The sequence below is a fragment of the Agelaius phoeniceus genome, chromosome 2 (genome assembly GCF_051311805.1).
Source record: "Agelaius phoeniceus isolate bAgePho1 chromosome 2, bAgePho1.hap1, whole genome shotgun sequence".
Classification (NCBI taxonomy): Eukaryota; Metazoa; Chordata; class Aves; order Passeriformes; family Icteridae; genus Agelaius; species Agelaius phoeniceus.
This window is the reverse complement of record NC_135266.1, coordinates 70,204,735-70,219,067: the sequence shown is the minus strand read 5'-3', so window position 1 is coordinate 70,219,067 and position 14,333 is coordinate 70,204,735. Positions and strand designations below refer to the sequence as shown.

General features: G+C 44.5%; 1 protein-coding gene across 4 annotated transcripts in view; it reads left to right on the top strand.

Moving 5' to 3' along the window:
* The window catches only part of MTUS2 (microtubule associated scaffold protein 2), a 263,446-nt gene that overhangs the window by 226,458 nt on the left and 22,655 nt on the right, over window positions 1–14,333 (top strand). For all 4 annotated transcript variants that reach the window (XM_077173823.1, XM_054627789.2, XM_077173825.1 and 1 more), the window contains one exon: window positions 12,348–12,414. In XM_077173823.1, the coding sequence (XP_077029938.1) occupies window positions 12,348–12,414 (67 nt within the window). The remainder of the gene's footprint in view (window positions 1–12,347; window positions 12,415–14,333) is intronic.

Genomic DNA, 14,333 nt, shown 5'->3' with positions numbered 1-14,333 from the left:
ACATGCAGAGAAATAGGTTGTGATAATCACATAAAATGTGCTGGATGTCCCTTCTCCTTGCCTTGCTCTCCTGTTTTTGGCATGCCACTCAATTGTTTTCTGAGCCTCCTGTTCAAAATGCATTGCTGGAATAGCATTGCCCTATTCTGCCTCTGCACTGCCTCAGACCAAAGTCCTGCCCCAGTGAGTGCCGCAGCCAGGCTCCTCCTCATGCCGTCCCTGGGGGTGCTCAGTGTCGGTGTCACCGTCGCCTCCCGCTGCTGACGGCAGAGAATGCCAGGAGGCGGCAGCTGCCGATAGCCTGGCTTATCCATCACTCTCCAGAGCTGAGACATTTCAGGCTTTGCAGTGTCTCAGCCGTGCACCAGCTCCTCTGCGTCTGACTGTCACGTCTCTCCTCATTCCTGCTGTCTCCTGTTCCTTGTCTCCCTTCACCACTGCACGTCCCTTTGTCCTCTGAAATGCCACCTGCAGTACAATCTTTCCTTTCTCCTTAGTCTCATCTCTTTTTTTGAATCTGTACTTTTGTTTCTTTACCAGGTGAAGAAGTTTTTGAACTTCTCACCTTAGCCTTCTCTCCCAATAATCTGTCTCTGTATCCCCATGGTGCTGCCTTCAGTCCCCTTGGTCCTCACCACTATCGACTTTCTCCTTGCTTCTTTTGTTTATTTCCATAAGCACTGGATACTGCCCTATCAACTAATTCCTAGAGCTGGCAGTCCTCTTGCAAAAAAATTTCCTTCACATTTCCTGTGCTGTCTTTTGCTGCTCATGCCCTCAGACTGTTATCTATTCAAATTAAATTACTTACTTCACATGCTATGCCCCTCAGCAAGGCTTTCCAGCATTTCATAAAGGATGAATACTATGCAGTTCCCTTGAGGATTCTCCTGCTCTGGGACACACATAGCTCTGCATTACTACCTTTATCTCCCAGAGCTTTCCCCAGTCTTCAGTTCTGTTTTTCCTTCTCCATGAATCTCCATCTTCACACTTTGCCACATCTTTGCACTGTGAAAATCCAGGGAAAGCACTTTATCTCTCCCAGGAAGGTTAGCCAGCCTCCATAAAATAGGAAAGCATCAGATACTAATGATTAGGAATTAAAATCTTCTTATATATGTTAGAATATATGTATAGAACTCTGATGATTGATTGTTTATTCTCTACAGAGCAGAATGTATGCACTGATACATAAAGACCATTATGGAGCTAAAGAGAATAATGTGCCCCATTTGGGGACCATAGTAAATTATAAAATATGGCTAATTTATCCCTACCTCTGTCAGTTTAGTTCAGATAGATGTAAAATATTGGAATTGCTTGGGCAGTAAATAGGCATAGTATTATGTGCATCGTGGAGGAAAGCATTGATTCTGTCACTGTAGGGAAAAATTGCTGCCCATGGTGCCTCTTTACCATTAGAATAGGTTGTTTATAGACTGAGCCACTCCTCTGGGACATTTAGGAACATGCAGGTATCCTCCATGGCCTTTAATTGCCTGGGAGCCTTACCCTGTCAGGTGCTAACTACACTGTGTTTCCACTGAAGTCAATAAATATTGTAAAACATACCCTGTTAAGTCACTTGTCTTGTGCAATTATTTTATGTTTTAAAATCTAAATTTATAAGACTTCTTTCCTCTTAGGTTTGTTGCTAATCCTTTACATAAGGAACATCTTTCTTTGTGGAACTTACCTGTATTTTCTCTTTCCAGTAATGAAGCAAAACCACTGCTTTTATGAAGAATGTTGTTTTTAACTAACAGTGCAGGTTTTCCCAGCCCATGTTGATCTCTCTTATCCACAGACTTGTTCATTCTGCCTTGAAGGGAAATATGAGCCAGATCTGTTGGGACAGAGCTCCATGCAAAGCAGTTTGGCAGAGGCACATTCACATTCTGGGTGTGGACCATCAGCAAAATCCATAGCAATATATTGGTATGGAAAGGAAAGGCTAGCAAAGTTCATTCCAGGTCATCAAATCCAGATCCTCCCTGTTGCCAAACCCTATAACTTCTTCCCTAAAATGATTGATTTTCAGCTTGAAAGTCATATATTTTCCTTTGTTTCTACCAGAGGACTGTTTCAGAATCTCTTGTGATTTAGGTATGCCCAAGTTCACACCCTTTTATCCTTACATAAATACATTTTTTGACTTTGAAGTACTTCTGCCTCTCTTACTGTTCTCCCTATATTTATAGAAAGCTGTAATTTTCCAACTTTGCTGTTGTTTTCATAGAAGAAGCAGATGTGTACTTACATGGCACCCCTCCAGTGGTGTAGGTTATATATATATTCCCTGCCTCAGAACTGCTATCCCCCAAATATGGGGAACCAGAACCACCTGATGTTTCAGGTGAGATCTCTCTGTGGCTTTTCTTGAAGCACTTAAACTTCCCTCTTAGCGTTTCCAAGAACCTAAGGTTGTATTTGCTTTATTCAGATCTGTACAGTAGGCATCATTCTTATTTATCCCATGACTGGATAAGCAACACAGGTTTTTGCTGTTATTTCCAGCTGATGAGTTTCCATCTTCTACTTGAATTTCCTGGTATTTGTCCCTGTGATTGGGACCTTGGACTGCTCAGTATTCTGTATTTCTTATCTTGACTGCCCCTATAGCCCTAAATAGCATTCAGCTTGACAAGCATGGTGTTTTAACTCTCTCACCTTGGTGTTTTAGGATCTCCCCTTGATGGACAGTGCATCCCACCATCACATTAGCATTCACTAATATTTGACCAGGGTCAAAAGCGAATGACATAACTTGCCCCCAGGACTGATTCTTTGAACAGCTCTCTTCATTATCTCCACTCAGCCCAATAGTTCCATTTACTGCAACTCCTTGTCCTCTTCCCCAAAGGCCTCCTCCCCTCTTAACAATTCTTCAGCAATTCCCAATCTTTCCCAGACTGATGATCAATGTTGTGGTGGTGGCATCACGTGGTCACTTGGTCCCCAATAGGTGGGAGTTAATATTACCCTTATCTAAAGATATCAATTATTTTGGTGTACAGAGGCAGCATTCTGCACTGATGTGGATCTATCTGCCTTTGGTTCCCTGTTGTGCTTAACAGGGTGTTTTTAAAATATTATTCCTCTCAGTATTTGATTCAAGTGCCACATGCTACTGAAATCAGGCAGATGGCTCTTGCAGTTTAAAATTAAGAATCAATAATTTTAAAATCTTATTTTGAACCTGCTGTTTAAAGTGTCAGTTCTCACAGAATTTGGGTGTAGGGGCTGGCCTCTCCTTGGATGTGCCTGCTTTGCTGAGTATTTTGCTCCTGTCTCAGTTATGCCCATTTCCCTTTCTGTATCCTTAATTCCCAAGGCATTGTGCCTTCAGGTGTGTGCTCAAAACCCTCCATGCAGTAACCAACCTGTCTGCATGCTGCCACCACAGAGACCCCTCCTAAATTCTTTCTTCATCCTCCTCATTTGTGTGTTTGACTGAGGAACTGCTCTTTAAAATAGTTTATTTTTTCCTTTTGCTTTCTTAACTTTGGTCTTTTCTCACCTTAATGCTACACACCTTGACCTGAAAGATGAGGTTTAATTCAAACTGAGTTTAGTCTTACTTTCTCCAAAAGGATCTAAGCTGACCAAAGAGCCCAGCAGCTTTCCCAAGCGCATCCTTATCCCTTATCAATCCTAAATCAGCCTGTGGGACCTCAATTCACCCTTGCCAGAAGGACAACAGATGGTTTCTGCTTAATTTAAGTTTCACTTTAATATTTTCTCTTCCAGTTTAGTGCTTAAGAGGTACTAAAGTCATGCATAGACCTTGCTACCTAACATTTACCTTGGATTTATATTCATGTGCAAGCAGCAAATCCCCCATTTTTAGCAAAGCAGTTGAAGAAGATGAGTTATTCATTTTAAAAGCATTATGAAAGTTATGAAAGGAATATTGACCAGGTTTTGTTTTCCCTGCCTGACAGTCAGACATGGATCTAAATACTGTAGTTCTAATGGCCAACTCAGAGAAATGGCCATGGTAATTTGTCTGCAAGTGATTATATAGGTTTTTTCTATGGCAGTTAAAAAGTTTCCAGTGGGGATTTGGGCTGTAAAAGATCCAAATTACAGATTTCAGGTTGTGTGGCAAGAAAGAGAAGCTCCTACAGTGAGGATGAAATGATTTCACCATACAAGGAAGTCTTATTGTACCTCTACTGTGTAGCTGTTCAATAGGCCAACCAAATTAATGTTCAGATGCTGTAAAGAAAGTTAGGTCTTGAAAGCAAATGTTAAAAGGCATTTGTAGTAATGTACTTGGAGTGCAATTTTAAATTTGGTTTTGTGTTTTGGTTTTTTGTTTATTTGTGTGATAGGCGGGGTTTCTATCTTGTTGGCTTTCTTTGTTTGCTTGTTTTTAATTACTTGACTGTGATATTCTAAAACTTTAGTTGAAGTCCTGGCAGGAAGGAAGAGCAAGAGAGGAAGTTATTCTCTCCTCTTCCTGGAGGAAGAGCAAGAGGGAGAATAAGAAGTTGACACAAACTGAAGTTACCTGAGAATTTAAATGTAATTTAACACAGTTTTGTTGGACATTCTTGTTGGCTCCTACTATTTTTAAAACCACTTTGCGCATCACCAGTCACAGTTGAACAAACATTTAAACAAAAACATCTGTCCAGAGAAGCACAGACTTGAGCATCTTTCCCAGCAGAAGGCAGAGCTGCTCAGCAGTACGGGCAATGTCACTTTTCTGTATGTTTGGTAGTGATTTGGCTTTCAGGAAAATAGTGGCTTTCAGGTTTAAACAGTGGACAAAGCACAAATACCACCTTAGGTATGAGTCATTGAACTCTTTTGCCTTTCCCAGCATTGCCTTTAACGTAAATTGTTAGAGGAAAATTGTTATGTAAATATGCCATGCCAAAGGCAGCAGCCCAGGAGAAATGAGGCTGCTGCAGCTCCATGTCCTGGGTCCAGCCAAGAAAATGTGTTCCCAGTGGGCAAACTGATACAGACCGGATATATACAGCACACCCGTGTGTATAGGCAGCTTAAGGTTAGGTTTTGTGATGTAAATATATAAATGCAGGGGCAAAAAATTATGCCAGCCCTTCAGACTTACAGAAGTCTGAGTACGTTGCAGAGATACTGTTTTTGCCATTATGAGGAGTCAGCGAGGTCCAATGGGGGCTGATCGTCCTCACGATTTAACTAAACGACTTCACGAAGAGTTCTTTCGGGGTGATTAGAGCGTCTCGGGGACCGGGGGGACACCCGGGATGGGGGGACACCCAGGAGAGGAGGGACCCCCCCCACGGCCGGCGGACGAGCTGGCGGCCGGTGCCGCAGCCTGGAGCGAGCGCTGGCAGGCAGCGCCCGGCCTGCGGAGCCGCGCAGCGCTGCGCTCGCCCGGGGACGCGCCGGCACAGCCGCGCAGCACCGCGCAGAGCCGCACAGGACAGCGCAGAGCCGCGCAGAGCCGGCAGGACGGCGCAGAGCCGCGCAGAGCCGCGGGACCCGCACGGCGGCCGGGAGGAGCCCAGTGCGGCAGATCCGGGAGCGGATTTGGGAGCGCTGCGGGACAGCAACAGCGCCGGCAGCCAGCCGGGACCCGCTTGGCTTAAAGGCGCCATCCGAGCGGGTGCGCGGCACGGGGACCGCGCTCATCGGTGGCCGTGGATGCGACACGAAGAGGAGAGAGAACCCAGCGGCACCCCGGCTGGGAGCCCAGGCTCAGCCTCGGGTTTCAGCGCCTCTGGGGCTGTCGCTGCGAAGTTTCCAGCCTCGTCCCGCAGCCGCCCGCCCCGGCACTTCCCTGCGATGGCGCTGCTGGACGTGCCCTGCTGTGGGCAAGCCTTTGCCAGCCGGAGCAGCCTTTTTCGGGAGAGGCCGGATCCAGCGGCGAGCAGCAGGGCGGGCAGCGGGCAGCGCTCGCCGGGGGCCGAACCCGCCGGGCTCCGCAGCCGCCCGCCCCGCGGCACCGTCCTTTCCCCGCTCCCGGCGCCGCGACCCCGGCCCCGGCATCCCGCGGCGCCCCGGGTGGCATCAGGGTGACAGGTCCCCTTGGCCGGTGTCGGCGCGCCGGGACGTGACATCCCTTTCTGACAGTGTCGCCGCCCGGGGCTCATCCTCCGGCTCCGGGCCGGGCTGGCGGCAGTCCGGCGGCTGTCGGTCCGGTGGGCGGCTGTCCTGCCAGGATGGGCAAATGCTGCTCCACGTGTTTTCCCCCCTCTCTGTGCGAGGACGAGACGGTACTTTTGCCTCTTTTTTAAGTCCTTTAGGGAAAGGGATGGACCATAGCGGTGATAGAGCCTGTGCTGCTGCTTGTCGCTGGGGTCGGTGGCGGATGCGCTTCCCGGGTGGCGGAGAGGGGAGCGATGCTCGGCTTGTTTGCAGTGTGCTGATCTCCCCTTCACCAGGGACAGGTCTAAGTGTCGCTTTCTCATGCACTGCAGTGCCTTACATAAGTTTATCCTGCAGTCTAAATGGAAGGGTTGGATGCTCGTGAAGCAAGGAGGGACTGCTGGCATCTTCTGTAGCAACAGTCGGTTTGATGTTTTGCTCTGCTTTTCTTACATTTTTAATAGCCGCGTGGAGTACAAGTTATAAAGGAAACTTGCAGAGAGTTTTAAAGTTTGAAGAGAGATTATTCAGCCTCTAGCTGTCCTAAAGTTTTACATCTCCAACAGAGGAATGACCCTCCAGTCTAGGAGAAGCGAAACATGACAAAACTACTTGTTTTCTTATGTTTGTGTGAATCTAAATCAAACACATTCCTAGGCACCAAAATGGGTCATGTAATAAATGTCAGTGCAGAGGTACATAGAGAGCTACTGCCAACAGGAAAATAGCATGTGCAAGAGAAGTTGTGGGACACTTTGAATACATAGTTTTTCTCATTATTCTTCTGGAAATTTGCCTGGGTTTTATGTACAGAAGAGAGAGAAAATGAATATATGCATTTAATTTGCTTAATAGAAAATATCTTGGCAGAAACACATTTGTGCAATGTATTCTGTTAGAGTTTGGCTTTATGGTATATTCATATAACTCTGTAAAATTACAAACTGATAGCGTCTCCCATTTACCTAATGATAGTTCAAATATAGCTTGAGATATGCTACTAACCAGGTTAAGAAAAATGTGAAGGTTAACATAAAACTTGGCAAAGTGAAGTCGCTGTGGAATATCTAAGTGCTTGTAAACTTTAACCAAACTTTAACCTAAAGAGTGTTATGAAGAAGGATTACCTGACAACTAGCATGATTGAACAGCAGTTGTAAACACCTCTTTTTAAAGGAAGATTGTAGGTAATTTTGAGTATCAGCTGCAGTGGGATTCAGTTATTGCTTCTACAAGTGTCATCTGAAATATTTATTGGTACAACAGAATTCCCAATGTATATTATTCTCTTTCCAATTATAATGTAATACCTTGCCACAGAGAGGTCTGAATACAGCACAACAGTGACTAAGCACCATTTGCAGGTCAGGGATTTTTTTTTTTTAGTATTTTGAAAGCTCTGCATAGAAGACAGCTGTTCTGGAGAAGCAGTTTTAATAACAAGTGCCACAGAGCATCTGTGTGCAGAGAGTTTTTAGGAGATACCGTGGAGAACTGAGAAGTATTTGTACAGTGGAGACACTGTACATGCATTTGGATCTTAGAATATAAGCAAACATGTAAGCTGGCAGGGTGGAGAGTCATGTCAGTTTGGGAAGGTAACTCCAGGCTCCCATGTTTGCTTCCTAGCTGCTGGTGACTTCCTCTGTGGGTCTGAGCAATTTTCTGTTGTTCCTTGCCTGATCTGACCCATTTCCATTTCTATGATGGGTCTACTATTACTTACCTATTGTTAAAAAGTACCTGGAGGTTTACTTAATTAGTATTTCTAATTCATTAGTACCTCTCAGTTAGCTTATAGCTCTCAGAGGAGAGAGACTCTAAGGCAAACCTCAAATCTGCCTCCCCATCCCTCAGTTATTCCTGGTCCAAGGTAAAATCTCGACTTGTCTCCCTGATGATGTTCCTTGAGGAGTCTACCTGTCATCTGGAAGCTCCATGCAACTAAAGCAGAGCCTTTCATAGAACCACAGAATTACAGAATAGTTTGGGTTGGAAGGGACCTTTAAAGCTCATCTAGTCTGAGACCACTGCAATGAGCAGGGACATCTTCAATGAGATCAGGCTGCTCAGTGCCCCATTCAGCCTCTGCCCACAAGCTTTCATCACTACCTCCTCTCTTAATCTGTTTGGGCAACACCAGCATCTTGCCCGTGCTCAGGTCCATATTATGACTTCTCCTACCAAGTTATTTTTCTAGGTCCTTGCATGCAGTTATATCTAAATTCAGCTGATTTTTTTTTCTGAGTTGCACTGCTAGGTTTGGCCACTGTTATTTAATTGTACAAATTCCGGCTTTATTCCTACACCTCTGCCTACCTGCTGACTACCTGCCTTGCACTGATGTAAGTCATGCCTCAGTCCATCCTCAGCATGTTTTTGGTTGAATTGAGAACTCACATGTGCCATTTTTGATGTCTGTTTCACTTGCTGAAATGCTGTCCAACATCAAGCCTTTAACAGGAAAAATATTGGGACATCTGTGTGCTACAGAGCTCATGATAGGATAGAGTTGCTACTGTGTCTTCTATTCAACAGAGCAGTAGGACAAACATCTGGTTCTGCCTATTTTATTCTACTTTTCTTTCTGTCTGAAGAGATGGGACATATTCTAGGCACAAGACTTAATCATTATGTTGCAGAGTTCAGGAATGAGGAAGATGTTTTTCTTCATCTCCATCATGAGTGTAATCTTATTTTATGAAAATTACTTCACTGTCAGAGTAATTTCTTGGGATGCAGCCAACAGAAGACCTTTGTCATCATTTTTCTAAAAAGTAATGCAGTCCATCATTCATTAAAAGTAGGTGAAAAGTAAATGTGACATTTTGATTTGTGCAAAATGCACTGTTTTGGTCTCACATTTTTGGGCATAAAAAAAGGAATTCCAGACCACATCAAAGTAATATTTTTTCTTCCTTGCCATTTAACTGTTGCACTGGAAATGGTGGATATTTGCACAATCTCCTTACGGGGTCTCTGATCTTTTCACCTACTGAAAACAGGTGTGTACAGACAATGAACCTTATTAAACCTGAGTTAGATTTGGCCCTTGGATGCTCACCTGCAATGGCTCAACTCCAAGTGATGGCCTAGTAGAGAATCCCTGCAAAGCTCCTTTGATATGCTGAGCCTTAGTGGACACAAAACTCTTGGGAGGGCACCTCAACTCTTTGCTCTACTGCTTCTTACCCCGTCTTCTCTTTCAAATACTTCGTTGAGATAATTGATGAAGACTGATTAACCCAATGGGACATCCTCTTGACTTGGTTTCTTATCCATTTGTTTTGGGAAAGTTTTCCTTGTGTGCTTGTGAAGCTTTGAATTGCATTTATGTTTTGACAGTGGATGTATAGGAATCTCAGCACTGAACGTGGTAGCTTTACATTCCAAAGTAGATCCAGATTTGCCCTACTGTAATGTTTGGTTTCCTTAGCTCTGGCATTCCCAGTTCCCTGGCTACACTGACAGTGGAGTGCTGGTTATCTGCAGAGCCACACTGCTGATAACCAGCAGGGGCTCTTTTGTTTTGCACTGCTGTCATGTTTACGGTGTCACAGGAGCTTGTGCAGGCCGAACCCATCGTGTCACACTGACAAAGCAGGTTGCAGTTACAGAAGATGTCAGGGATTTGTGAGTTCACTGCACATCCAGGAAACCATGAGGCTGTCTTGATGATCAGCCAAAGCTGCACCTCGCTGCTCTTCCACAAGAGGAAGATAAAGACTTGTGCTGTTGCTCTCCAGAAGAACCCTCTGAGAAAGAGGGATTACTGGAGGCCTTGGCACTGAGGGCAACCCTTGCACATCTGATCTCCCAGGAAACATGAGGTCCCAAAAAGCAGACAGGAAGCTCTGATCAAAATAAAACACAGTGCAAGAAGTATTGGCAGAGCAGTAAAATGACAGCCAAGGCACCTGAGCTGTGCTGATCTGGCTGCCAAAGGAAGCCCCAGGGGCTGCTCTGCTCTGGAAACCACAGCCCCAGCATGGTGGGAGGCAGACATGACCCCCACTGCCCTGGTGGCTTGGTGCCCATCCTGGAGATGGAGTTATGGGATAGCACAGTTAAGTTGGCACCATGGCAGTTCTCCACATTTTTGGAGAGGATCCCACCGCCAAGTGTCCTCAAGGGAAGGAAAAACCTTATCCAAGATAAAACATCGTGTAAAATGTGGAGCCTGTAATATTTCTTATGGGGAATCGAAATTTTTAATGTTTTTTCTCCCCAAAAATGGAGGTTTTACTTGCTTTTAACAATCCTATTGAGTTTTGCTTATCAGTAGGTGCTGGCAATGATTTGTGCAGAGCTCCCTTGCTTTGAATGGCTTCTGTTTCAAAGAATGAGAGCTGGTAATTTGAGTGGGTGCTTCCCATCTCCAAGTCCTGCATCCAGTATATCCCTGAGCACCCGCCTTCAAGGGCACCAGGCCTGGCAGTCTGTCAAGAGCACTTCTGAAAATGACTCCAGTGAGTTAAACAGACCATATGGGCAGATGCAATGGTATTCTCCAAAAGGAGAAACCTTACTCCTGTAAGGCTGCTGGTTTGGGAATCTATGTGAAGAAATCTGGTTTTTTACTGTATCAGGCTGTATTTATCTGGACTTTTTTTTTTTTTTTCATAACTTTTTGACTAATTAGGAAAAAGAAATCCATAAGAATCCACATAATTTTATTCTGAGCCTGATGCAGTTGGTGAGGACTGGACACACTGCAGTCCTGGCACACAGCCCCCTGTGCATTACTCAGCAGGGTATGGAGCCAGGAGGAGTCACTGGGGACCCAGGCCTTGCACTCCTGGCTTCTGCCCATAACTGAATAAGAAAGATGCCCACATCATCTGGGGCTCCTCAAGCCTTCAAGGCTCTCAAATCAGTTCAGTTTGTCACTCCATTTACAGCAGACTTTCTGGAAAGGATGTAGTTTGGATCTGGTGGAAATCAACCCAAAAGGGCAGTATGTAAGGGATTAATTCAAAGTCCAGATTCTATTATTCTGGTATTACTAGAAATGAAGTTGTGTTACTTCTCTTAACAGAGTTAAAAGTTGGGTACAGGAAAAATACCCAGAAACATTAAGTTCTGATTTTTTTTCCACTTTCATTTCTGTAATATAAAACTGACTTGCTATCTTGTCTGCTATGTATCCTGCAGCCAAACTAATCCTGTCTGTGCCCTAGATTTTTATTAGTCTTGCTTGCTTAATACAGAAAGATTTGGTTTCTAGGACTCCTTTTAATTCAATTTACTACTACACTGCTTTTTGTATTGAATATGATTTTTCTGTAGTGTTCTTTAAGGATTCTTGACCTTTTCTAACCCGGGACATATTTATAGTAACCTGATCTAGTTTTATTAATCATTAGTGATCTTCCCAGCAGGGTACATTCCTTTGTCTTCTTTCTAATATGATTCATGATACATCCCAATTTAAAGTGCCCATATGATTGAACTGCCATGCTGGGATTTATTGTACTAAATCAGACTCCAGTGGATGGAGATAAGAATTTTGTTTGTCAGTTTGCACAGCACTAGTCAGGTACCTGCTGTCAAAGTCCTTGCATTTTGGTAATAACACCTTAACATTGCTCATGTAAATACATTTTAATTTTCCTTTAGCCAATTCATCTGTTTTACTTCTTAAATATTCAGATTTCTTTTGAGACTAGTCAAGGAAAGGAGCCTAATAAATAAACAAGATCACAGAAATAGATGTGGAGATGGGCATGAACATCAGGTTATTAGTGGTGTTTGTATGGGAAGGCTCACCATGCATAAAACGGTGTGAGTACAGCAATCTGCTCTGTAAGTTTGACTCTGTGAACATATTAATATGATTGGAGGTGGTTAAATGCAGGCTTAAACAGATGAAAAAAATTTAAGTTTAAATAAATCCATCTTGTACATGCAGTCCAGCCATAAATGATATGGCACAGATTGACCACAAAATTATTAAAAAATAGAGATGTCTTTGTAGACACATAGGAGTTAACAGAGGATTCTGCACTGTCATGTGTACATGTACTTGTAGACATACAGGATACTGGTAGCCCATGAGCTGTAGCCCCTAAGCTTGATTTAAAAACTGAATGAGTTCATTATAATCCCACTCCCCTCCCCTAAAAATCCCCTTAAAAAAAAAAAAAAAGTAGTATGAGGAATCATTCTAATCTGCTTTACTAAATGAACATGTGAAAGTGCTTATGTGGGATAAACCTGGGTACTATACATATTTTTCTCTCTTTTTCCTTAAACAGAATGAAAATGCCCTTGTGAAAATAAAGGAGTTAGGAGTCGAGCTTGAAAAGATCAGGGAGGAAGTTGGTAAGTAGTACAAGAAAAGTAACAACAAAGTGATTTTCTCACTTTACATGAAAGCAGTTCTTTTGATTCCCTGTGACCTGATCCTGGGGAACCTCCATGGTGAAATGTTTTCTGAAGCCCAGTGGCAAAGGGTTTTTGTGATTTTGCAGGGAACCTTGATTTTACCTCTTTGCTGTGCTGTTCATCACCACATACACTTGTGCATCATCTTTGCTATACAAATTGCTCTCCATAAATCCATAGCTTCTGTCCTCAAACACCAGTACTGCTGAGAAGAAAGCACAGTGTGATGAGAAGTGGGAGCTTGGGACCACTGCAGTGCACAGTGACTGGGAATGCATCACCAGCTTATGAACATTGCTGTGTTTTGCAGTTCAGCCACAAACCAAAGGACACCAAGCTCAGAATTTGCTTGTTAATATTTCTAAGGTCTCTTGCTGGTTGAAAGACAGAAAGAGCAATGCATCCCATTTGGTCTGTATGTCTGCATGCCCCTCTTTTCCTTCTGTTTCTGATCTAGACAGAAGAGAGAGTGTGAAGATACTGCCACTCCTGAGAGAGAAGGTGGACTTTTGCTCTGGCTTCAGCCAACAGGCTGAGTTCTTCTGGGCTTAAATCTTTCCAGAATGAGTGTGATGGTGGGTTCATCTACCTCAGGGCAAAAGGAGAGCAGGACCACTGCATCAGGGGACACACCCTGAGTACCAGCAGGTGTTGGAACCACTGATGACTGGAGCTATGAATAGGGGGGAACCTCTCAGCTTTTCCTGCATGTGGGAAAACAGTTCCTAGGTCACCTATTAAGCAGAGATTGTGTCAAGTGGCCAGAGCATGACATGGCCAGAAAAGGGAGGCTCAGACCAAACCCTTGTGGGATAGGTAGAACTGCAGATACTCCCTGTGCTTTGCCTTCACCTTGCCCATGACAGCCCACTTCAGAAAAGCTGAGCACAGCTCTTTTCAGATGCCCAACATCTTGAGCTCCCTGCTTTGCCCCTCTGAAATGCTTTAGCTGATTGTCATTTCATAGAGAAATGTCCCCATGGCCAGTGTATACTGCAGCAATAGCAAAACAGGTTTCCAATTATTCCCTGTTGCCTGCCTTCCTCCATCCTCTGCATCTCTACAGCTCTTACAGAAGAATTGTTGCCACTGGTGCTTTCTTCAGGCAGGGCACATCTGAAGTTCTCAGTTCAATAGCCACTTCTCATTTGAGAGCCCTACCTCAATCTAGCAGGTTGGGTTTGCTCATTTTCCTGAGTGCTTTTTTAAGTGGTGGTGACATGGGAAGGAAAGAGAGGTTCAGTGCTGGAGATAAAGAGCTCTGCTTCCATTTACACCATGTTTGTACAGCTGAAGTGAGCACAAATCCCTGGTGGTTTTGCTGGAGAAGAGAACTTTGCCAGGGGTAAAACTGGTGTCAGTTTGGGGGTCCCAGAGCAGCATGCTCAGTAACAGGAGATCCCTGCTCTGCCTGCCCTTGCCACTGCCCTTGCACATGCAGCAACAGACACTTCCTCTGCCTGGTGGCATGTGTGGGGACAGCTTTGGTAAGAACAACAGACATCCCAGAAAAGCAGCCTGAGCTGCGCTGCTTCAGAAGGGAGATAAGCTGGAGTTGTGTATGAGCTTTCTTCCTCAGAAAGGGAAAAGATGGTGAGAGAGAGTCCTTTCCTCAGTGGTCCTGTGGGCATGTGCAATGGAGAGGAGTCATTACAGGTCACCTCTTCCTCCCATCACTCTGGGAGACATGGAGATGCTGAGCAGAGGCTGTTTGTGAGTGACACGGGTGGCTGGTCACCTGCTTGGTGGAGGAAATCCTCTCTGTGCAACCCTGAGATGCAACATGGCCAGTTAGAACCACTCCCACCAGGGATAAACAAAAAGATGAACATGTGCAGGTATTGCACTTCAGGAGA